At 57.5% G+C, this 24,817-nt stretch overlaps 1 protein-coding gene and 1 long non-coding RNA gene across 5 annotated transcripts; both read right to left on the bottom strand.

The window, feature by feature from the left end:
- Positions 1 to 9,390: 9,390 nt before the first annotated feature.
- LOC117002914 lies at positions 9,391 to 11,757 on the bottom strand. Its single transcript, XR_004419436.1, has 3 exons — positions 11,677 to 11,757; positions 10,127 to 10,316; positions 9,391 to 9,742 (listed from the first exon to the last, which is right to left on the bottom strand). It is a non-coding gene; the product is annotated as an uncharacterized LOC117002914 (long non-coding RNA).
- Positions 11,758 to 17,193: 5,436 nt separating this feature from the next.
- SPRY3 (sprouty RTK signaling antagonist 3) lies at positions 17,194 to 24,607 on the bottom strand. 4 transcript variants are annotated; one of them, XM_033072450.1, is made up of 2 exons: positions 24,540 to 24,607; positions 17,194 to 20,714 (listed from the first exon to the last, which is right to left on the bottom strand). In XM_033072450.1, exon 2 carries the CDS (start codon positions 20,665 to 20,667, stop codon positions 19,774 to 19,776), a length of 894 nt encoding a protein of 297 aa, XP_032928341.1. In that variant the 5' UTR covers positions 20,668 to 20,714; positions 24,540 to 24,607; the 3' UTR covers positions 17,194 to 19,773. The 4 variants fall into 4 exon arrangements, with proteins under 4 accessions (XP_032928341.1, XP_032928342.1, XP_032928339.1 ...); XM_033072451.1 differs by lacking the exon at positions 24,540 to 24,607 and adding an exon at positions 24,324 to 24,344; XM_033072448.1 differs by lacking the exon at positions 24,540 to 24,607 and adding an exon at positions 24,101 to 24,163.
- Between the last annotated feature and the right edge of the window lie 210 nt (positions 24,608 to 24,817).

The raw sequence follows: 24,817 nt of genomic DNA, 5'->3' as shown, positions 1-24,817 counted from the left end.
AAAAATAATAAAAAAATAAAAAGAAACCTCCCGACAATGAAAAGCCCAACTTTGCTTTCAAGTTTTACTTTTCCCAGGACACGGCCTCCCTCCTGCCCTCAGCCAAGAGGGACAAGAGCGAGCGAGGGCGCGAGAAGCCCCCACAAACAGGAAGCTGGCGCTATATAAAGATTGGGGCTGGCTCAGGAGCCAGCGAGGCAGGACAAGGGATGTGAGGGATGTGACAAACACCTGGGCCACCTCTGCCTGCAGACGGGCACGTTACCCTTCAGTGATGCCAGGGCAGGGGGAGGTGGGATATTGGAAGGAATTGTTCCCTGCGAGGGTGGGCAGGCCCTGGCAAAGCATCCCAAAGGAACTGTGGCTGCCCCTGGAACCCTGCAAGTGTCCAAGACCAAGGTGGGACAGTGGGAGGTGTCCCTGCCATGGCAGGGGTGGCACTGGATGTAGATGTGTCCCAGCCCTCTCCAGACGGATCACAAAGGCAAAGGATGCCCCACAGGGTGGGAATCTCCATCCATTTATCCATCAACCATCCATCATCCATCCATCCATCCATCATCCATCCATCATCCATCCATCATCCATCATCCATCCATTCATCCCTCCATCCATCCATTCATCCCTCCATCCATCCATCCATCCATCCATCCATCTATCATCCATCATCCATCCATCCATCCATCCATCATCCATCCATCATCCATCCATCCATCATCCATCATCCATCATCCATCATCCATCCATCCATCCATCCATCCATCATCCATCCATCCATCCATCCATCCATCCATCCATCCATCCATCCATCCATCCATCCATCCATCCATCCATCCATCCATCATCCATCCATCATCCATCCATCATCCATCATCCATCCATCATTCATCATCCATCCATCCATCCATCATCCATCCATCCATCCATCCATCCATCCATCCATCCATCCATCATCCATCCATCCATCCATAATCCAACCTGCAGATCCCCCCATGTTGTGCCTGGCTGGGATGTGAGTGGGGTTTGGCTGGGCCAGGCTTGGCTGGACCTCACCTCTGGCTGCAGGTGGGATCTCCAAACTGCTCCAGTCCTGCCCAGGGAGGTCACATCTGTCCCTTAGGGGCTGGAACAGCCCCAGCACGCCCGGGTCACTGGCCCAGGGCCATCCACTGCCTGTTCTTGATTTCACTTTCCTTCAGGGCTCAGCTCCAGCCCAGGACCTCAGAGCTGTGCACTAGAGCTATTTTTAGGCACCAAGAAGAGCTTGGACCCGGCTCAGGAAAACGGAGTTTAGGAAGGCAGGAAGGAGCAGGAGGTGGGTATGAGGAGCCCTCCCTGGCCACAGCCTCCACGGCTCCTTCCTCTGTCCTGGAGGGGAGGGGGAGAGGAGAGGAGAGGAGAGGAGAGGAGAGGAGAGGAGAGGAGAGGAGAGGAGAGGAGAGGAGAGGAGAGGAGAGGAGAGGAGAGGAGAGGAGAGGAGAGGAGAGGAGAGGAGAGGAGAGGAGAGGAGAGGAGAGGAGAGGAGAGGAGAGGAGAGGAGAGGAGAGGAGAGGAGAGGAGAGGAGAGGAGAGGAGAGGAGAGGAGAGGAGAGGAGAGGAGAGGAGAGGAGAGGAGAGGAGAGGAGAGGAGAGGAGAGGAGAGGAGAGGAGAGGAGAGGAGAGGAGAGGAGAGGAGCCTCCCGAGCATCCCCGGAGAGCCCAGCCCGGGGGAGCTATGGGTTGCAGGAGGAGCAGGGTTGGCTGCAGCCAGGGGAGCAGGATGCCCCTGAATTTGCCTAATTAGCAAAGGAAAGGGTGTGCACCCAGAGGATGCTCCCTGTCTCCGGCTGGAGGGGGTTGGGGTCGTGTTCTCCCTGGGTGCCCCAAAACTGCTGCCCCAGCAGCACCGGGTGCCTCTGGGGTGCCTGGCCAAGAAACGAAAATGAAAATGTGGGCAGCACCTTCCCCCCAGCTGGTGTATGTAGCCACAGAGCAGTGGGGACAAAGAAGGGCCAGCCTGGAGTTGTGCATTGCTGACCCCACCTGCCCGGGATCACGAGTCTGTGCTTCAGGAGGGTTCCTTCTCGCTTGCCTCATATTTTTGGAGGTGTGGCTGCCTCCAAAATGACGTGCTGGACATCCCCGGGACCTGGTGGGTGGTTTATGGAGTCCTGGAATCCTTTAGGGTGGAAAAGAGCTGCAAGTATCCACTGCAACCATTAAGCCACCACTGCTGCTGGTTTGGGCAAGACCTGCAGCTTTACCTGCAGATCGATTCTTCCCTGCAATAACCCCCCAGCCTCACGCTTTACCCAACAAATGCCGAGTCTTGTTGCAGGGAAACTTTCTAGAATTGCACCAGTGAATTCCTTTGGTCTCGCGGCTCTGGGAAAGCGCAGCATCTTTTGGGAGAGGAGGGAAAAAGGGAAAGCAGCAGGGCCAGAGGTTTGGAAGTTTTCTTCCCCCTGTCCCGGCCTGCCTGCAGCACCCCCAGCTTTGATGGACAACTTCCTTCAGGCTGAGTGACACCCGGGGACCCACCCGGCTTTCGGGGACGCCTGACCCGGTCCCCACCCCGCGACAGTGACAAGAATGAGCCCGTGAACCCTGTCCCCCGAGCTGTGGGACACCGAGGGGCTCGGGGCCACCCCCAGCACTCGCCAGCCCGCACTGAAGGGCGCAGGGGACGCGCTCTCAAAGCCGCCTTTGTTGCGGGGCTGTCACCCGGGGCAGAGACGTCCTGGCCTCTGGTCGCCAGGACAACGGGAGGAGGAGGAGGAGGAGGAGGGTGGGGAGGAAGGGCAGAGGAGAAGCACGAAGGGCTGGGCGGGAGCGAATCCCAAGAAGTGGCTCCGGGGAGACTCCGCGGCTCCCTCGAGGCACTGCTGGCAGGGGAGACACCAAAGCTGAGCCCTGAATTCCTCCAGGCTCCCACTGTTCAATTTGTCAATTTAAATCAGGCAAAAATGAGGGTTTTGTGCTGGCGCAGGGTGCCCAGAGCAGCTGTGGCTGCCCCTGGATCCCTGGGAATGTCCAAGGCCACGTTGGACAGGGCTTGGAGCAGCCTGGGATAATGGAAGATGTCCCTACCATGGCAGGGGGTAAAAATTAGAAGATTTTTAATCTCCCTTCCAACCCAAACCATTCTGGGGTTCTACCATTCCATGAAATGTATTTTCAGGCCAATGTTTATGGTCACTTCACAGCTCCACAGGATTTCAGGGCAGTTCAAAGGTGTTTTCTGCCTCCTGGGTTATTCATAGCTGTGAGGTGTTGGCAGCCCAGCTCTGACTCACACCTGCATGGTGGCAATGTGCTCATGAGAATGGCTCATTCCTGGTGGGTAACTCCAGGGCCAGCCAGGACCCTGCAGGGTGACAGGTTTTGTGTCTCACAGAGTTAGAAAGGGGAGCTGGGAGCAGCAGGGAGACTCTCCTTTAGGTTGAGCATGAGAAAACAGAAGAGTGAATTTTCCAGGGAGATCTCTCACCTTTTGGGATTCTCCTGGGGGACAACGATGCTAATCCTGCCCCATGGGCTATTTCAAGCCAGGCTGGCCTAATTGCCAGAGCTGTCCTTGCTGATTCCAGCTCTGGGGATGCTCTTATCCTTCCCTCAGTGCTCAGGAGAGGACGAATCTCAGCGTGGCACAGCACCAGCTCTGCTCAAAGCCCTGAGTGACCCAGATGCCTCCACAATGGGGGGCCAGCGCCCCTCAGGTGCCCACATCCACCCTAAAAGGCTTCCTCTGGCTGGGACTTGGGAAAGGGTGACCCAAAAAGTCACTTCTGACATACCCCAGCACGAAAGGGGCAACCCAGGGAATACCGCACATCATGAGGGAGCAGAGAAGGCAGAGCAGGGATTCCAAGTTCCAGTGAGCAGGGTCCCACATCCCAATAAATCTGTTGGAACCCCGAAACCTGAGAGTTCTGAACTTTCTGTGCTGTCTGGCACTGAACCCCAAAAGAGCACTGCTTTTCACCTGAGGCCTTGGAGAAGGCTTCCAAATTTGGGTGATAGTTGGGATCACAGGTATGTAGTTTGAATAGAATTGTGCAATTTCACAAGGTGAAGGGTTTGGAATTGGGGGTTTTAGAATACAGTAATAGGAATGGGACAAGAGGGAGGTTTTAGGGTGTAGGTTTTTCTTCCTTCTGGTCCTTCTTCTTCTTGGGTATAGGTGGTATTTTTTTAATTGGATGGAGAACACCAGAGTGTGGGTCACAGGTTTTGATCATGGTGTCAAAAGTAAAAATAATTTAGGTGTTAGCTTTTAATTGGACTGTTAACTTTTAAAGACCTTGTAACGAGGGAGATCCGTCACCATTTCTTCATTTTTAGCTTGTTAGCTACAAGTGCTGCAGCACACACTGTAACACAGATAAGAATTAATAAACATCTATGTCTGAACACGAAATTCCATCTCTTGTGCTTTTTATCCCAACCCTGGACAGAAGAAAAAGAAGATCCTAGAAGGGACATAAATCCCTGTATTTACAGAGCTGCAGGAATGGCCGAGCAGCAGGGATATGCAGATGTGCAGGGGCTATGTGGGGCTGGGCAGCCGGACACACAGACACACCCTGGGAGTTTTCCACTCACCCCACTGAGGCACCCCCATCTCCTGCATCTCCCTGAGAGCTTCCCTGCTGCAGGAAGAGGAGAAAGAACCACGAGCACACAGGAACTCAGAGAGGGCTGGAAAAGAGTTCTGGGGGCTGGCCAGGCTCCAGAGCAGAGGGACAGAGCAGAGCCACAGAGACCTCCACAGCTGCCCCGTCTCACACCCCACAGGAACAGAACCCCCTCACCTTTGGGGTTTTACACTCACACCCATTAGAGCAGAACCCCTTCACCTTTGGGGTTTTACACTCACACCCCACAGGAACAGAACCCCCTCACCTTTGGGGTTTTACACTCACACCCCACAGGAGCAGAATCCCCTCACCTTTGGGGTTTTACACTCACACCCATTAATGCAGAGCCCCCTCACCTTTGGGTTTTATATTCACACCCCACAGGAGCAGAACCCCCTCACCTTTGGGGGTTTTGCACTCACCCCCTCTCCCTTCAGCGTCAGTTGCCAGCAGATGGGAGTGTGGTGGATTATTTAGGGAAAACGCCCAATAACATCACAATTACTTACCATAAAAGCCTGGTGTTTCCAAGAATAGCCCAATGTTCCAGGCACCTGTCCAACAGCGCTCTCCTACCTGCCCACTGCAGGGCTCGTACCCATCACTGGCATCTCGAGGTGCCACTGCTGCTCTGCCAGGCTCAGGGAGCCCAGCAGGGACAGGGGCTGCAGGACCTGTGACCCCCACAGTGCCACCCCCACAGTGCCACCCCTCGGGGTCTGCAGGGGGGTGTTACAACAACCTGTGGGGAGAGGCAGCGCCAAAACAGGAATTCACCTGCAAATCAATGCTGGCAGTGTCCCAGGCCAGGCTGGACGAGGCTTTGGGTGCTGCTGCAGCTCCAGGCTGGCCCCAGCTCTCCTGTGGTGGCAGGTGACAGCAGAGGGGCCCAGATGCCACTGTCACCTCCTGACACAGTCACCCCCATGCTGGAATGAGGCGGAAAGGGACAAATGGCGCAGGAACAAAAGGGCCCAGAACTGTTTTTCTTGGTCAGATCCCACGAGTCCCATCAGCCACATCCGCGATGGCTTTTCCAGACCAGGCTGGGCAGCCGGATTTTGCTCAAGAGTTCCCAGGGAACAACAAAAAAACCAAAACCCATCATGAACATGTGTCTTGCTGCTGATAGGAACCCAGGGTTGTCCAGCAGCAAAGTTCCTCGTGGGCTTGGGAAAGAGTGGAGGAGCAGCAGAGATGGTGTAATAGGATGTGAGCATCTCATGTCCCCGGAGCAGGAGACAGCCAGTAGCCCTGGCACTCACCCAGCACTCAGCTCCAATTTGTTTGCACACAGGCTTTGCTGGAAAATTGCATGCAGGAGGCCAGTTAATAAAAATCATCCTCCCAGAGCTCACCGGCAGCATTTGCTGAATGAGGGATGGATGCTGAATTATTCACTCTGCGCCATTGGGGCGGCGAGAGGGAGGAAGATTTCGTATTGTGCTGTCAATTGTGGAGCACTTCATTCTCAGGGCTCTGAGGCTGCCATCTGCTACTGAATTCACCACGAGGAGCGGGGAGGGGAGAGCAGGCAGAGCTTGCAGGCACTGGCTGCTCGTGGTGCAGGACCCCTAGGACTCGTTTGGAGCAGTGGTGAGGAGGAGAGATCCAGGGGAGGTGTGGGGTGGAAGGGGTGATGTGGCACTCAGAGGGTTGCACCCACACAGAGGGAGGAACATCTGAGGGCACAAAAAGCCATCCTGCCTCTCTTGTCTGCCACACCTGGGCAGTCAAAGGACAGGGCAGACTCAGCACAACCTTCTGGATGTGTCGCTGGCTTTCACAACCAGAAATGTTTCCATTTCTCCAAGTATCCATGTGTTTTCTTTGTCTAATGAGCTACCTCACCACCACCCCACCCCACCCCACCCCACTCCCCCAAATTTTCTGCAAAAAACTCAGGGGAAAAAAATTAAATTTTAAAATCTTGGTAAGGTGCTCAGCAGGGAGCTCCTTGTTCACTTACACACTAGCAACACTCTGAGAGGAAATTTTGGAAAACTGCTGTTGGAGACATCCACGGCCAGGTGCTGTGGTGGAAGTGTTCTGGTGTGGCTCTGGGTGCCTGCTCCATGTCTGGGAGCTCACCCAGCCGTGCTGAGCAGTTTGTTTTACCAGGAACCAGACAGGGGAGACCCAGCAGAGCCCTGCAGGCAGAGCTGGGGAGGGACACCAAGCTCCTTGGCTGGGCACGACAGGCTCTGGGAGAACACGGGAGGAGGAAGCAACAAAAATCAGCCAGGAAAACAAGTTCCCAGATTTGTTCCACGGCTCTCAGTGCTGAGCACCGGAGGTTTTGGGGGTTCAGTGGAGCTGGAGCAGAGGGCACCGTGGGCTTCCTGTGTCTGTGACAGACAGGAGAGGGATGAGGATGCAGCCCGTGGCTTCCCACAGAGCATCCCAGCGCTGGGAAGAGCCCAAACAACCTGGGAGAGCCATGAACTCAGAACTCCTGCCCTTCTGATGCTTTTTACCCCCAGGCCGTGTGCCTCTGCCCCCAGCAGGACTCTGGGATCAGAGCCTGACAGAGAGGATGGGCAAGCTGGAAAATCAGGCTCAAGTTCATCATCCTGTGGCTGGGACTTGACATCAGCCTGGGACTGGAACCTACAGGTTCAGGAAGACAATTCCTGGGGTGCCTGCAGCCTCCCCAGCCCATCCACGGGGGAAGCTGGGGTCCCACATACACAGGATGTCCTCTGGGTACCACACTGAGGTGGGTCTGTCTGGGACACAAATGGAGGCTGCAAATCAAGATCCATCTAGCAGGGAAAAGCTCCACAGGTTCCCTTCCCACTGCATCCTTGACAGGTTCCTGTTCTGCTCCTTCAGCATGGCCTGGAGCTGAGCACCCACATCATAAAAATCAGGAGAGGGAAGGGCACAGGATCCAGGAAACGCCCTGGGGGATGAGGGCTGGCACACACAGCCCCTCAGGATCTGAATCTTTGGGGTCCCGAAGGCAGGGCTGGAGTTTCCTGTGTGGAGGCAGCTCAGGAGTTTGCCATGGTTGTGAGGTGAGGAGAAAGGCTGGAAGAAAAAGCTAATTTTGGGAAGTGATGCTCTGTGTGGCACCTGACCAGGATGTGACCCAGACACAGCATTCCACTTTCTGGGTAGAGCTGCTGATTTTCTCATCCTCCACATCCTCCACATCTCCCACCTGGAGCCCCTGCACACAGCAAGGACCCAGTGATGGGGGCAGAACGTGGTTCCCTCCCCTCAGCACCTGCCAGGTGTGCCCTGAATCTCTGACCCTGCACACACCTGGGCTCAGGGTAACACCAGCTCACATTTCCAGCTCTCCTGAACCCTTCCACCCCTCCCAGCTCACCCTGCTCTGGAGCACGCACTGCTGATGCTGCTCCTTTCATTCCTGGTGGAGAAGGGATGCTTCTGCACAGCCACAGGTTCACTTCCCATCCTCTCCTTCTCCAAAGGTGTCCCTTCTGTCCTTAGGGAGCTGAGGCACATTCAAAAGGAAGGTGGAACCCCCCACAATTCCACAATTCCAGCTGGTGGAGCTGCTCTCAGCCCTGGGACAGACCAGAACATTCTCCCTGTTGGTTGTTCCCCAGCACACCCTGCCTCAGAACCACGGTGGGATTCCCCCCACCTCGGGGGTGCTGATTTTTAATGCCTGTGTGTTTATTTTTGCCACTGCAGACCCCTCTTTATCCCCAGCGCTCTTTGACCCCCTCGTGTCAGGAGTTCAATCTGGGACGTTCCACTCCTTGCCCCCCGTTCATTCTTTTGGAGCTGCTGTGCCTTTGAATCCTGGTGCCACATGCCAGCCCCAAAAAGTCCTGATCAATACCAGGAGACCACGTCCCTGTGACCTTGCAACCCCCCAAAAAGGGCAGAGCCCAGCGCTGTTTTCATGGCAGGGTTTGTTGGAGGGGGAAGGAGGGAGAGCTTTTCTTTCTTATTTTCTTTCTGTCTTTCCAGCTGGGACACTCCTGGCGGCCTCCTCTGCCTCATTGAATGTCAGCAAGTGCCAGAACCACAAAAATCAGGATGAGGTGAATCAGAAAAATCAGGAGCACTGTCAGAGAGGAGTTGCTCCTGCCTGTCCCCTTCAGCCTGCCAGCGTGTTTGGGGGTGTAAAATCTCCCTGCAATGGACGGACCATCAAAGACCCCAGAAAAGCCCTGGCAGGAGGGTTCAGGACACCTGACTTCTCTCCCCAAAGCTCAGCCCTTTGCATGGCCAAGTTTTATTCCAGGGAATTCCAAGAAATAAATTCACTTTTGAACAACCCTTGCACTTCGGGGTCAGTGGCTCCTGCAGGACCCTCTTAGAGGAAATTTGGGGCATTTTTTGAGTAGATGTGCTGATGGCTCACCCCAGATCTTAATGACCCGAAACCTGACGGGTGAAGCAGCACACCCTGGGTGTCTGGGGCTGGAGAAGCAGGAAAACCCCTCTTGGATCTGTGCCCCAGTGCTGCCCAAGGACAGAGGGATGGGGCACCTCATCCTCAGCGCTCCTGCTGCTGGTGGCAAGGGCAGGCCAGCCCCAGGCGGGGGGCACTGCCATGCCCCAGCCAATTAACCCTTGTGGCAGCTGCCATTAAAATAAAGGGGCCTCCAGGTCCCTGCTGGAGTGGCCTATTTTAGGTGAGCATCTCCCTGCTTTTGGCGGGGTGGGCGGGGCAGGGGAGGTGGTTATTTCAGGAAAGGGCCGCTATAGATAACTGATCTGCCAGCCAGGTGTCATGTTCCTTCATTTATTTTCAATTACTTTGTCTCTGGGGCTCCGCTGAGAATTGCCTGGTGTCAATTCATTTGGTCACCCCCGTGCCCCTCCGGAGGCGTTCGGGGGTGTGGTGTGATCTGTCCCCAGGGGAGGCTGTTACAAAACAGCTCCAGCTCAGCCTGGGGCCACCCCCAGCTCTGGCCCTGCCCAGGGTCACCCGGGGGCTCTGGGACCAGAGAGGGTTTTGGGCGGGACATTTCCTTCTGCTCCTCGTTGTGGTGGCACTGCCCAGCCCCTCACCTGCACAGCCCCTTCCCAGGTGCAGCTGGCTGTCCTCACAGGCAGGTGACAAGGACCTGAGCCTCTGTCCCTTGGGTCGTTGCTCTCAAGCCCATTTGCCCCCTCAGCTGCGGAAGGTTGGGCTGATCATGGAGAATGGGATGGGATGGGATGGGATGGGATGGGATGGGATGGGATGGGATGGGATGGGTCAGGTTGGGTTGGAAGGAGCTTGAAGCTCATCCCAATCCACCCCTGCCACATTCAGGGACACCTTCCACTGCCTCAGGCTGCTCCAGCCTGGAACATTCCCAGGGATCCAGGGGCAGCCACAGCTTCTCTGGGCACCTGTGCCAGGGGCCCACCACCCCCCAAAGAGAAGAATTCCCAATTCCCAAATCCCATCCATCCCTGCCCTCTGGCAGCTTAAAGGCATTCTCAATTGTTTTTTGAGAGTCCCTCTCTCCCCTCAGGGTTCACCAAGGTGAAGTGTCTTCACTCTTGCTCTCACTTTGATCCCTTTTTACCTGCCTGAGCTCTCTCCAAGTGTGATCCCAGCCATCCCTGGCGTGTCCCCGCTCCTGCTGGCACGGCTGAGCTGGCAGGGCTGTGACAGGGGCTCGCTGGGCCAGCTCAGAGCTGCCAGTGACAGCGGTGGGGACCAAGCAGGGCATGATGTCATTCCCAGATCCGCTGGGAAGTTTTCAGCAGCCACGTCTGGGAAAAAAACATCATTTCCCCGTGAAAAAAAAGGACACATTTGCTCTGGTTTCAATGAGAAAGAAATAAATAGAAAGCCTGGGAGTGACTGTCCTTAATTGATTAGTCATTTCTGCAGATGATAATTGCACATCAAAAGCCTGAGATCCTACTGTTCCATGCAAATGTCCTCACGGAGAGCAGCAAGGCACAGGGGAAGTGGGTACAGGAAATAAATCCTTTAGAAGCTCCCCAGGAGGATTTGGAGTCCCACATCAGGAAAACAGTTTTGTTCTAGATGTGCCTTGAAGAAACATCCCGAACCTCAGGCACACCCCGGGGGCGGGACAGGGAGAGGAAGGAGGACAGGGAACACCCCAGTGAGGGGAAACATTCCAAATTCAGAGAGCAGGGGAGGGCTTTGCACTGTCCTGCCGCTGCTGCTGCAGGGGCTGGGGCTTGGCTGGACCCCAGGGTGACCCTGAGCCCCCAGGTCCAGAGCACTGGTGGCCATCAAGGCCAGAGCCAGGTAGCCAGAGGCAGGAGCAGGCTAAAATGAGCCGATGAGCTGCCATCCCTGCTGGCTGCTGGGCAGTTGTTGTGCCCCAGTTTAGGATCCTTGGCCGTTTGGTGCCCAGCTGATGCATGCCAGGGCTGCCCAGGCTGTCCCTGAGCCCACCCCGGTGCCGTGCTCGCCCCACAGCCCCAGCAAGTGCCAGCCCTGGAGTCTGGCAAAGGAGGCTTGTGAGCATGACTCAGTCAGCCTCCAAAAGCACTGAAAAACAAGAATCTGCTGTGAGCTGCATCTTGATTTTGAAGCCAATCTCGTGATGTTTTGCAGGGCCGGAGTGTGGCTCTGTGATACCCAGGCAGTGCTGAAACCCGCAGGCATTTTGGGTTTTTTGGGGGTGCAAATTTGTCCTTTTTGCACACACTGGGGTCCTGGAGACCCTCCCTCACGCAGGGAGCAAATCCCCACATCCCCAGGGCAGCAATCCCAGCACAGGTCACCCTTTGGAGGGGGTCAATCCTTGTCAGGGGTATTCCAAAATCTCCTGGCTGCTCTCAGAGCTGCCCCCTCCACCTTGTGATGCCTCCTGGGATTCCTCAGCCTCACTGAGCAGCTCTGAACAGTGCTGTGGCAGCACGAGGATGTGTCTTGTGTCTGCCCAGAGCAGCCTTGGCTTTGGAAGGTGTGAGAGCAGAGGCACCCTCAGCCCTGCCCAGGGCACGGCCAGGCAGGGCAGGGTTTGTGTGTGCAAATCCCTCCTCCCTCCTGTCCCGTAGTCCCTCCAGCCGAGGGTGAGTGCAGGGAGCTGGACTGGACCCTTTGCCCAAATTCCTGCAGGCATCACCTGCAACACCAGCCAAAACTCACCCGTGTTTCATTCACCCTCCACCTCCTCATCAGCATCAGCGAGGAAGCAGCACTGGGGATGCCCGGGGAGGCTGAATTCCCTGCTGGAGCATCCAGGAGCCAGGCTCGGAGCCGTTGCCCTCGGGCTGGGGGGACCGCAGCCGCTCCTTCCCCCTGCAGCCAGCGCGGAGCGAGCGGCGCTCGCAGGGCATGAGTCATCCGACCTATTTAGCCATCTTAGGAAGAGACGAGCGGCTCCTGCTCAGGCTCCTCTCCCTCGCTCTCCTGTCTAGACAGCCAAGCTCTGACTGCAAACACCTTCCCTGCTCTGCTGAGCCCGCCAGGCACCAGCCCGGGCAGCCAGGGATGCTGCAGCAGGGACGGGCTGGGCTGGAGCTCACCTGGGCATCCTCAGGGCGAGCTGGGCTCGGCCTGGCTCCGGGCAAGGGAAAGATTCCGACACCGAGAAGGTGGAAATGGAAATGGGAATGGAAATAATGGAAATGGGAATGGAAATAATGGAAATGGGAATGGAAATAATGGGAATGGGAATGGGAATTGGAATAATGGAAATGGGAATGGAAATAATGGAAACGGGAATGGGAACAATGAAAATGGAAATGGGAATGGAAATGGAAATAATGGAAATGGGAATGGAAATGGAAATGGAAATGGGAATAATGGAAATGGAAATGGGAATGGGAATAATGGGAATGGGAATGGGAATAATGGAAGTGGGAATGGGAATAATGGAAATGGAAATGGGAATGGGAATAATGGAAGTGGGAATGGGAATAATGGAAATGGAAATGGGAATGGGAATAATGGGAATGGGAATGGGAATAATGGAAATGGAAATGGGAATGGGAATAATGGGAATGGGAATGGGAATAATGGAAATGGGAATGGGAATGAGAATGGGAATGGGAATGGGAAGAATGGGAATGGGAATGGGAATGGGAATGGGAATGGGAATGGGAATGGGAATGGGAATGGAATGGGAATGGGAATGGAATGGAATGGAATGGTAGAAGGTGGAAATGCGCTTCTGGGAATCACTGCCCGTGTCTGAGGAGGGTTTCATGGAGCTGAGCTCGCTTCTGGGACAGGGCAGGACAGGGCATTTCAGCTCTGAGCAGCTTCTGGCAGCCAAGAGCAGCTGGGGTCTATTCCAGGCTGAAGCCTCTGGGTGGTTCAGAGCCTCAGTTCACCTGGGGTGCTCGAGCCTGGGGAGTCTCTCCTCGTCTCACATGGATGCAGAACAGAAAATGACTGTGCAGTTCAAAGAATCAACCTAAATCTTAGGAAAAAAAAAAACCTTTTTGCAGGTTTTTTGTCGTTCCTGGGACCATTATGACTCCCTTCATACAGAAGGAAAATGTTCAAGCGAGCAATTAACACCTTTTTCAGATTGCCGTGGTCTGCAGGTCACTGTCTCACGTGTCAGTCCAGCTCCTTCCACAGGAGAGAGACCCGGAGATGCCAGGATTTGGAAGCTTGAGGACAGGGAAGGCTTGGGAAGGTGGCACTGCAGGCACCAGTGGGGCTCGAGCAGAGTTAACAGAAAGCTGCACATCTGGGAATGAAAGTGCTTGGCTGTGTCCAAGAGAGAGAGACTTTGGCACTGCGAGGAGGCGATGGGTGACAAAGAGCCCGGAGCCATCTTTTGTTTGGAAAGCAGGGGAAGAGTGAGTCACAGCAGGGATTGCACTCACAGCTGTGCTCAGAGCCCTCGGGCACATCCTGGATGCTGGGACCGAGTTTGGAGAGCAGGCTCCGACAGCAGCAGCGCCACAGACAGGGAAGGACAGGGAGCCAGCCTGGGAAAAGGCGGAGATGTGAGAGCTCGGGGTTTCATTCAGCACAGGGGCTGGGAAGGCTCCTCAGCACAAACCTGGCCTGGAGAAACCTCTCAGGAAAGGAAGGGCTCTGCAGGGAGAGGAAACGGGTCTAGCCCAAGCCAAAGGGGACAGATTACAAACGGGGGAGGAATAAGGGGGTGCCACTAATCCATGGCATTGATCAGCCACTAAATGTGTGTGCAAGCACTTCGAGCTCTGGAGGTGCTGGGATGGAGCCCCAGCTGTGTGGGAGAGCCCCTGAGGATGAGGGTGAGGATGGGTCTGGGCTCTGGGATCTTCAGCTCTGGGATGTGCAGAGGCACCAGCCTGGCCCAGGAGCTGCTGGGGTGTGATTCCTCCTGGTTTGGAACCGAATTCCTGCTGGTTTGGGCTAAACCCACCCCCAAGGAGCCCTCAGCAGCTGCTGGGGAAGGAGCTGGGTGCAGCTGCAGCTCCCAGCCATGGCCCTGTGCTCCAGCCCTCTCCTATGGCTGTGGGAGAGGCTTTGGGAGCACCCTGGGATCTCTGGGGTGACTGAAATCCCCGAAGCACTCAGGAATTTCTTACCTCGGTCCCCTCCTCTGCTCCTGCCCTTCCCAGCAGAGCCAACCCTTGCTGAGGGATCTGGGGCAGCTGCAGCAGGGAAGCCCACACTGCATTTTGGAGGTTTGAGCATCAGAAGACTCCCAGCGAGACCTCATGGAGGCCAGGAAAATCCCCCCCAGTCCTCAGTCCCTGCCCCAGCCATCCTGAGCCATGCCCCAGCCACCACGGAGACAAGAATGAGGCCACGTTCAAAATTAATATAGATTTTTATTGAATAGTTGCTCTAAGTGGGCTTGTGAAGCCACCCATAGAATCACTTCTTTCACCTCAGCAGTGGTTCTGTAACAGTTTGCAAGAGAAGAAAACCAAACAGAAGAGGGTGCAGTAAAATAAATAGGGGTTTCTTTTTTCTTATCTTTAAAATAAACTTTTCAAATAAATACTTTGGTTTTTTAATTTTTTTTTCCCTTAAAAGGTACAAGAGTATTGTCAAAAAAAAACCCCAGCCATCAGGTTATAAACATACATTATACCTTAGAGAAAGGAACTGGAATAGAGAGAGCCGGGCAGGGATCTTTACAGGCTGTACAGAGGGGATTTGTACCCCAGAACTCGGGATGCTGGGGCTGTCCTGTGGGGCCCAGGGGCATCTTCCAAGGAGAGTTTGTGCTGAGGACACCAGGGGAGGAGGAGGAGCAGCAGGAGGAGCAGCAGGAGGAGGAGGATCCCGCTGGAAAAGGGGCAAGGCTTGAGATTTGGGGTGAGCTTGGCACAGAGGCTGTGGAATCTCCTCTCGTCTCCAAGCCCAGCCCTGGGGTGGGATGGGTCCTGATCATGAGGAAGCCCTTTGGGCACAGCAGGAGAGGGACCCAGAGCCTCCCTCAGACATTCCTGCTGCCCCTGAGGGCTGTGAGCCCTCCCCATCCACCCAAACCCCTGCTGTGACCCCCCCCCCCCATCCACCCAAATCCCCTCCCAGGAGTGCCAGGATCCTCAGGGGATATTTCAGAATCATCTCCCCAAGCAGGGGAAGAGATCCCAGCCCCACTGCCTGTGTGACCCCAGGAGATCCCGGTGCTATTTGGGGAATACCCAAAGCAAGCTGAGCCCAGGAGGTGAAATGGATCCTGTTAAACCGAGACTGAGCTTTGGGGTGCAGATCAGCCCTAATCACATCCCTGTCACAAACATTTGACCTTCTAGTGCCTGAACACTCCCAGCTCTCTCCAGCCTTGGAACAGCCCAGGAGAGATCTGGGAATGGGAGTTTAGGGCTCAGAGGGTCCTTCCCTGTGCCAGTCGCACAGAGGCTCCCCCGGACACCAGCCCACCCCTCTCTACCATACTGCAGAGCCGATCCAAATCTCTGATTCCAGGCTTTGGCGTCTTTTGGTCCTCCCTCCATTTGGGCTCACCCCTGGGATGGGCAATAGTGACCTCAGTGGGGTTTTAAGGGGATCTGTGATTCCCAAAGAGCTTCCCCCTGTTCTCTGAGGCGTTGATGTTTCTCAGGAGGAGTGGACAGCAGCCCCAGGACCCCGGGAGCAGTGGGGTGGGATGAGAGGGACACTCCCCATGACCCCTCCCCACCAGTGCTGAGACTGATTTGCCAGTGGGGGAAAAAAGGGGAGAGGGACCAAGGGAAACAAAAAACATCAGAGGTTCTTGCATGGATGGAGTTTTGGGTGGGAAAAGGAAGCTCTGGATGGGGAGCAGAGCTGGGGGAGCTCAGGTCCTGCTCAGCAGCTTCTGCCTCCTGCTCCTTTGGCACCTGAATCTCCTTTCCTGCTTCAGTGAGCCCCCAGCCCTGCATTTCCACTCTCCCAATGGCAATTTTCCTGCAAAGGCAAGACACCAGCCCAGGAGCGCTCCCTCACAACGTGGGTCCATCCCTGTGGGAGAGCTACACATGATGCTCCCAAAAAGAAACCCAAAAAGACACATCAGGACAGACAGAAAGCCCCAGTGCCAGGACAGGCAGCTGCACACAAACAGGCCAGCAGATGGGCTCTGACTCACCGAGGGTGGGGCAGGAAAGGGGCTCCCAACCCCAAGCAGAGCCAGGGCCCTCTCTGCAGGCAAACCTGACAGCCTGACAGCCGAGGTGGGGATGGGGCAGGGTGGATCCGGTCAGAGGAGCTTGGGAAAAGCTCAAGGAGAGAATCTGAGGCTGCCCAGAGCCTTCCCTAGCATGGATGAGCTCGGTGAACCAGAGCTGGGGGTGCTTGGAGAGTTTCTGGTGCTTCCCAAGCTCTGCTGCCTGCTGAGAGAGAGGATGGGGAGTGTGCTGAGAGCCCCCAGCTGGAGTGGGGAGCAGGAATTCCAGAGGAATTCCAGGTGAAGCACCTGCCCCCATGAGCAGAGGAGAAACCAACAGGCTGAACTCATCCAGCACTGCAGGTGCTGAACAGGACTTTGGGTGAGAACAAAGCCCCGCTCTGCTCCCACAGCCCTCGGTGCCTCATCCTCTCCACTTCCAAGGAATTCCATGGAATCTTTCCTGCTGGAAAACACTCTAAGACCACTGAGTCCAAACATGAACCCAGCACTGCCAAGCCAACACTAAATCACGTCCACAGCTCATCTCCACAGCTTTTAAACCCCTCCCCTGCTGCATGCCCAGTATTCCATGAAATTTATCTCCCACATTTGTCATTCCATGGAGAGGAAACATCCCAGAGCCCTGGCTGTGCTCCTCAGCCCTCCCCAGGCTGGGTCACCATTCCCTGCTCAAGAAGGAGCTTCTGCACTGACCCAGAAAAAGCCCAGCAGGTGGAGAGCTCCTCAAAATTCCTGCAGGTAACAGTGGTGCTGCTGTGCCAGGCAGAGCTGGCTCTGGGGGCTGATCCATGGGCAGCCCCCTCCTCATCCCCAGGGGCTGATCCATGGGCAGCCCCCTCCTCATCCCTAGGGGCTGATCCATGGGCAGCCCCCTCCTCATCCCCCAGCTCCAGCACCTGGGGGAGGTCACCCCGCGCTCGCATGACTCGGGAGGCCGTGAAATGATGAAGCTTCACATGTTGAGTCATTCCACCATCAGGAGAGGAAGCAATGAATTGCAAAGATACAGAGGTGGTAACTAAATTTACAAGTGGGATCCGTTCAAAAAGGAGGAGAAAAAAAAATCAAAGTAGAGCAAGTTGGAATAGTTTTCTTTAAAAAGTTTCAATGAACTGTTTCACATTCTCATTCAAGGGAGACAGCTCCTCCAACCCACAGGGGAAAAGGGACCTTTTCTCCCTAAAAATGCTCTCTGGTTTTACAAAGAAGGAGTTTGATCAGCACTAATAGAAGAGTGAACTGAGCCTTCCCAAGGAAGGAGACTCCTGCAGGAAGTGTCTCCCCACAACATCACTTGGAAGCAGGGAGACGAGCAGTTATTGGCATAAGGATAAATGCATTTTGTAATTGCTGCCACAGAAATGATCTTAGAGGGGCTCACACACCTCCAGGGCATCCTCTGAGAAGGTAATGGCTTTAAAATCCAAATGATCCCAGAGTCCAGGCTGGCCTCAGGGATGGACCATGCACATATGGGGCTCTGTCCTTTACTAATGCCAGGAGATCCCTCTGCACCCCAGAGCACATCCTGAGACACCCACAGACCTTCCCAGGGTGAAATCAGGGTTTCACTCGTGTCCATGGCATCCTCCAGCACCAACCTCCCAGCAGGGATGGGATCCATGCCCCCTTCCCCCCAGAACCTTGGTGTTTGGGTGCCATTTGAGTCAGGGGAGCCAGGCACAGCCAGCACAGGATTTCATGAATAACACTTCCAGGCAGGATGAATCACTGCCTGAAACCACTTCTCCCTGAACAGAGGGAGTTTGGATCCAGCAGGATTTTTAGAAAGCGGATGGCGGATGGATGGATGGATGGATGGATGGATGGATGGATGGATGGATGGATGGATGGAAAGAGGAGTCCCACAATGAGATCCCACTTCTGCCTCACCTCTCAGCCAGCACTGAACCCACCCTCCCTGCAGAGCACCCCCAGAAAATCCCATTTCCCCCTCTCCCAACAACCTGGGAACCAAGGACTGGGATTAGCAACAAACTGACTGGGAAATCATCTTTTCCAGCGTGTGCAAGTGCACCAGGAAGCCAAACCTTGTACCTGGCACCGTTCACAGCAGTATCATGAATATTATTAGTAATAGAGCTACCCATCCTAACGTTATATTTATATCTACAAAAATAGATCCACAGAACTCTACGGGGAGAGGCGGCTGGGAGGGAGCAGGGTCTGGAGAAGCCGAGGGATGTGTTGCATATATTCCTCCAGGGGCCCCTCTCCCTGCTCCCCGTGCTCACACAGCTGGGATGGGGGAAGGCAGGCAGAGCCGGGCTCCAGGACACCACCCCAGCTCCAAGCTCCCCCAGATGATGCCAGCGGGGCCACAACCAGCAGCTGGCACTGCACAGAGAGATGGGCTGAGCCCAGGACCAGCAGGAGCCCCCCAGGCACAGCCAGCAGCCGGGGTTATCATCATCATCGCAGGGAGGAAAGGCGGAGCCCTGGCCCGGATCGCAGTGTCCGGCTGCTCTGCAGCCCCAGCGCCGGCTCCAGCCCCGGTCCTGGCTGTCCGTGCGCGGCACAGCCTCCTCTGCGAGGTGAGGACTTGCAGGAAATTTGGCAGAGAGGGAAGATTGGGGTGGCCAGGATCGACACCCTCTCCTGCTCTCCGTGTCCTCCTGCTCTCCGTGTCCTGCAGCCCTGACAGAAGCCCCTGTTGGGAGTCCCCGGAGCTCTGGCGGCTCACACTTGGCTTTTCTCATATTTTTGTAAAGTGAATGCAGTGCTGGTGGAAGATACCAGATCGGGGTTTGAGCACGGTGGCATCTGCTGGGGGGTGGGATGGAGCCAGGCAGCAGCTCCCACCTCAGGCAGCCCTCCAAGGCCTGGAGAAATGAATGGCAATTTCCAAGCAACTCCTTGTTGTCAGCCAAATCCCAGAGGGGACCTTTCCCTTGCTGCAGTAGGGCAGGAGCGAGTGGGCTGGGCTGCCTCCCATAGCTCCTTCGCCTGCCAGAAGGTTTCTAAAGCTTCCCACACCTTCTCTTCCTCTCTGAGACAGAAAAACACAGTGCCACCTCATTTTGGATCTCACTCACTGCTCCCAGCGGCTCCCAAGCCTGGAGGGAAACCACTGCCACTGGTGAGACCCCCTGGCACCTCAGACCCTTGGGGAAAGGGACCTGAGGGGAGAAAGGTCACCCACAGAAAGTGCTGGACGAGGAGAAGGAGTGGGAGGAGGGGGTCTGGCTCTGGAGGGGCTCTGGGATGCACTGACCTGGCTCCTTCCCCATGGGCAAGGACCACACTGTGGGGCAGCTCCTAAAACTACAGAGAGCAGAGTCTTGAGGGCCCCCAGGCAGCCCTGCAATGGAGGCAGAGCCCCAAGGACCCTCTGGGCCACCTTTCCCTATGGGACAGAGCCAGGGAGAGCACCCCCAGCTCGCTCTGCCTCTCCTGTCCCTCTCCCACATGTGCAAAAACAAACACGGGTACCCCCAGCTCAGTGCCAGCTCCCCCAGCCACCAACCAGGCTGTGCCAAAGCCTGGAGCACTCCTAGGCCACCCATCTCAACCCCAGAAGGTGATGGTGGGGAGGGGGGGACACTGCAGAGCAGAGGAAGCCGAGGGAGGAGGGGGATGGAGGAGACAAGAGGAGGAGGAGGAGGAGGGGGAGGAAGAGGAGCAAAGCCCACTTCTCCTCCTCGGAAGGGTCATACCGGCTTGTCCAGAGTTTTGGGGAAGGGCGTGCCGCTGGCCGAGGAGATCTTCCTGCAGACTGTGTTGGTGTGGCTCTGGCAGCGGCAGCCGGGGCGTTTCAGGCCGTCATAACCCCGCTGGCAAAGTTTGAGGCACCCCAGGGTGGGGAAGTAGCAGCAGAGGCAGGGCAGGAGAAGGGACAGGATGCTCATGGCAGCCCAGCGGGCGCAGCAGGAGCCCGGCCCGCAGGAGCAGGGGTCGTCGGCGCAGGTGTCCTCGTCGTCGGTGGAGCAGTGGTAGAAGAGCCCCTTGACGCAGCAGAGGCACGTCCCGTAGTCGAGGAGGCTCTCGGCGGAGCAGAGGCAGCGCTGGTTGCAGAGCCAGCACGAGGGGAGGCTGCGGGCGGCCGTGCATCGAGGGCAGCGGCACCGCCCGCACGCCTCACACAGCAGCACGTGCCCGTGCGCCGCCGGCTCCGCGCCCTTCCGCGGCGACTCCTCGGCCTTCGGCTCGCCCGGCCGCGGCTGCGTCCGCACCAGAGAGTGCCCGGAGTGCGACGGCGTCAGGGCGCCCAGCAGGCGCTGCTCCGAGGCCGCGGTGCTCTGCGACACCGAGCTGGCCGTGCTCGAGTGGCTCAGCTGCGGCTGCTGCTGGCTGTGGCTGCGCTGCAGGTCCTGGAAGGGGGAAGAGGCCAGGCGGTCCTGGGAGCACTCGTGCTTGTGCGGGGGCTGCGCCAGCGAGGGGTTGGAGCGGCTTTGCTGCGAGCACCCCGCCGGTCTCTCCACGTAGTTGTTGCTGGCACGGATGGAGCGGATTTGGTCGATGGACAGGACTTGCTGGAAGTCTTCCGAGGGTGGGTCCATGGTCTGGTCACAGCTGAGTTCGGCCACGCTGGAAGAGAGCTGCATTTCCAGGAGCCAGGAGAGCCTGCGGCATCAGGGCACATCTAAAAATCCTACAGGATAGGGCAGGAAGAGAGAAAATATCCCCATTAGGTGATCCGCGCATCCGAGTCACTGAATCACAGACAGCTTTGGGATAGAGGGAACCTTAGAGCTCATCTCATTTCAGGGCAGGGACACCTTCCACCAGAGCAAAGCAGGACACAAGGGCTGGCTGCAGAGCTCCAAACGAAAGGATTTCCAGCAGCCAGACCCGCAGCAGTTCTGTGCCTGGGAATGTTTCGGCTGGCCACGTCCCAAGGGAAGGGCTGTCGGATCTGCCCCCGACCCCGGCGGGCACAGCCTCTCTCCGTGCTCTTCCAGAGGATTTCCCACCCCTCAGCAGCACCTCCCTCTCCTTCCCCAGGGACGCTGTCCAGAGGAGGGGAAGTGGGAAGCGGTGGCTGATCAAGAGTTGGGAACGGCGTCTCAGAGCAGGGGCTCTCTCTGCTCTGGGGGCTCCCAGCACACCCTGAGCAGGCTCCTGCTCGCATTCTCTGCACACGCTGGGAGCACTGGGATGGGGAATCTGAGCACAGTTCACTCCAGGCAGCAGCAGGGACAATTTAGAATCGCAGAATCGTTAAGGTTGTAAAAGCCCTCTGAGATCAGCCCCTCCAACCATGAACCCAGCACCACCACGTTCACCATGTCCTCAAGTGCCACATCCACACTTTTTTTTCCAGGGATGAAATTGCAACTAATGATCCCGACACTTACCAAGGACAGGGCTATCCAACAGAGCCCAAGTCCTGGTGGATGCAGAATCCCATTCCCCATCCACAGCCCAGGAGCCAGTTTGCCCCTGCCAGGAGCATTAGGAAGGGCATTTCCCTTCAAACCTGGCACGGACACGAGGGAAGGCAGCCTTGGCACAGGCAAGCCCTGTGGTGCTGCTCACACCACGCTGCCGTGCCCTTTTGTTTTCAGGACGTGGCACTTCCCGGGTGGCAGAGCTGGCAGCAGAGCCTCAGGAATGCGCTGAGAGCTGTGGGATGGGGCAGCAAGGACTCCATGTGCCACCGCTCCCCTTCCTGCCAAGCTTGACCCCATGGCAGCAGCTCCATCTCCAAACCCTCACCTGCCAAACCTCACCAGGGTGGGGCTGGCAGAGCAGAGGGAGCAGCGGGCACGGGGAGTCACGGGACAGCTCCTGGGAGCGAGGGAGACACAAAACTCCTGCTCAGGCAGGAGCAGTGCCCAGAGCACGGACATCACCCACTACACCCAGAGCCCAGCACTCCCATGTGGGGTCCGTGCCCCCCGTGCACTGCCAGCTTCCCCGGGACAGCGAGGGCAGATCCCAGCACCGGCCCATGCCTCCGGGACACGGATGTTGCCCGGTGCCCGCAGGAAGACATTCCAGGAGGAGAGGAAAGGAAAGGAGGCATCGCCCACACTCAGCAGGACAGGGCAGCCGCGGCTCTCAAGTAGGTGAAGGGGCCACAGGTAGAATCTGCTCATGCAGCAGAGACAGGCAGAGGGAAGATTGATTTTCATTAGCTAGGCTGACCTTGAGGAGCAGGGAACAGCAAAGGCAACTTACTTTGACTGTTCAAGCAAGATCTCGTCTCTCCCATCCCCCTCTCTGGAGAGGAAAGGCTGAGCTGCTGAGATTTGGGGTTTTGCCCCAAATTGCCCGTGTGGGGAGATGCAGACAGCGAGGAGTCACTCATCCAGGACACCCCCAGGTGAGCTGGGCACCCTTTTCTCCCACTGCAGTACCGAGGGGAATTAGGAGGACAGGGCTGGCCCGGGGAAGGTTTGTGAGCGCCCTGCAGGGATGGGAACAGGCCAGAGGCAAAGCTCTGGTGGTGTCACCTGCTGCCACAGGGCTCCTCACCTGGGAGGGTCTCACTAAAGCCCAGGCTGGGGACCCGGAGCCCCAGCACCCCGTTGAAGGGGGCTGGTCCCTCTCAGGCTGGGACTGTGCAGAGGGAGCCGGGAGCAGCCCCGGAGCATTCCTAGCTCCCTTCCGACCCAGATCCTGTGGGGATGGGATCGTCCAGGGAACGGAGCTGGCTCCACCTGGGAGCAGCTGCTCACACCCGAGTGTCCATCCCTGCTCACTCGCTCTCTGCACTTGGTCGTTGAGACTTGTCCAGAGAGAGGAGCCCTGTGAGGGTCCGGGGGGCCTCGAGCCAAAGGGAGAGACCCCAGAGAGGGTCCTGCAGCCACGGAGCCGATGGGGCTGGGAGATAAAGGGCAGCCAAGGGCTGGCCCAGTACAGGTAACCCAAATCCTGTGAACACCTGGAGCTCAGGAGGCTCCAGGAGAGCACCAGGAGACCCCTGAGTCGGGCTGGGGCAGAAAGGACAACGTAAGGAGGAACCGAGCCCGGGGGACACAGCCGGAGAGGAGCTGGCCACCGGCTCTGCGGGACTCTCTGGATCTGGGGGCAGAGCTCAGACAAGACAGATCCTGGGAGCACCCCCAGCACTGGAGAGGGGCCCAAATGCCCCCAGAGCTGGGATTCCCGGGAGCAGGGACCCGACAAGGACCTGAACTCCCTGGCTGGGGTGACGTAAATGTCCCTGTGGGAACCCAGGGGAGCTGAACAGAACATCTGTGGGTCCTCCAGAGGAACTGAATGACTGGAGCTGGGACCCCATTCTTCCTCATTTCCCATCCCAGAACAGCCCAGCGCCCCCCACTCCCTGCCCTGATCCAGCCGGATTCAAGCGCTGCAATCTCTGGAAAATCCAAATCCCAGCCCCACTGAGCTGAGCATCCCCAGGATTCAGCTGCACACCTCCCTGCCCACCTGCCCGCCCGGAGGCCTGGGGCAGGGTTCCCCCACAACCTCCTCCTCCTCACACCCGGGGCATGCCAGTCCCGGAAACCGGGCCAGCTTTATGGCCACCACCAGCCCCAAACATATAAAGTTCGTGTGATAATGGGCCAGAGGAGGGATCGTAAAAGCAAATGATTTACAGGCTGGAGGTGGCTGCGAGCCGGGGGCAAGCGGCTCAGGGCGCCAGGTGGGAGAAAAGGGAGCCCCCTGCCCTGTGTGGGTGCCGCGGGGTACTGGGGGGAGCCTGAGCCCCCGGCCCCCATCAGCGCGCAGCCCCCGCGGGGTTCGCACCCGGCGCGGTCCCGCAGCCCCTCCACTCACCCGCAGTCCCCGCGTCCCCGGAATTCGTGTTCGGGACAAGCCACAGGACACCCTACAGAACACCCCACAGGACACCCCACAGGACCAGCCACGCGTGGCTCGGACCCACACGCGGCCCCAGCCCCACCACGCGTGTGCAGGACCCCAACCCCCACCGCACGGAGCCGCAGCTCCCTCGCACATCCCGAGCGCATCCAGGGACCCGCGTCCCTTCAGGAGCAGCCCGGGACCCCCGCCCGCCCGGCCCACCCGCGGCCCACGCGTGTCCGGGTCGGGCGGACTCACCGCGGTCCATCCGCCCGCGGAGCCCGAGCGCGGCGGGGGCAGCCCCGGCCCCGCGGGCAGCGGGAGCGGCGGGGGGGGGCCCCGCGCTCGGTGGGAGCGAGAGGCTGGGAAGAGGGAGGAGGAGGAGCAGGGATGGAGGGAGGAGGGAGGGACCTGGCGCTGCCCGGGAGCATCGCGCTCCCCCTCGCTCTGCGCTGCCTTCCCGGAGCTCTTAACGCTTTACCCATGTGGCGTCATCCCGCTGAAATGGACTCGGCCCATTAGCGGCTCCGCAGAGCCCCGCAGCGCTCCCCAGGCGCCGCTGCCGCCCAGCCCAGCCCCGCCGCGGGATGCTCCGCCGCTATTTAAACGTTTCCGTCTGCCCCGGGCTGCGTGTCCCTCCCTGCGCCCCCCGGCATGGCCCTGCCGCACCCCAGGCCGGTGTCCCCCCTGAGCTCACCCCGCTGGGGACACGGCAGCGCCGCGGGACGGGGTCAGGGTGACACCGCGGGCAGGTCCGCGAAGGGCCGGGAGCGACTCGGGATCCATCACCTCGGGTTTGATCCGGAAATCGCCGGGAAACGGGCGCAGTCACCTCACAGCATCATGGACAAGGGGGAGAAAGGCCTCTAAGGTCATGGAGTCCAGCCTTCTCCCAGCTCACCTCTTCCCGGGGCAGACCGGCTGCCGCCAGCTCCAACACTTCCCGAAAATCCAAACCCACACCCGAATTAGCTC

Source organism: Catharus ustulatus, chromosome 14 (genome assembly GCF_009819885.2).
Source record: "Catharus ustulatus isolate bCatUst1 chromosome 14, bCatUst1.pri.v2, whole genome shotgun sequence".
Lineage (NCBI taxonomy): Eukaryota > Metazoa > Chordata > Aves > Passeriformes > Turdidae > Catharus > Catharus ustulatus.
This window is presented reverse-complemented; position numbering and strand designations above follow the sequence as displayed.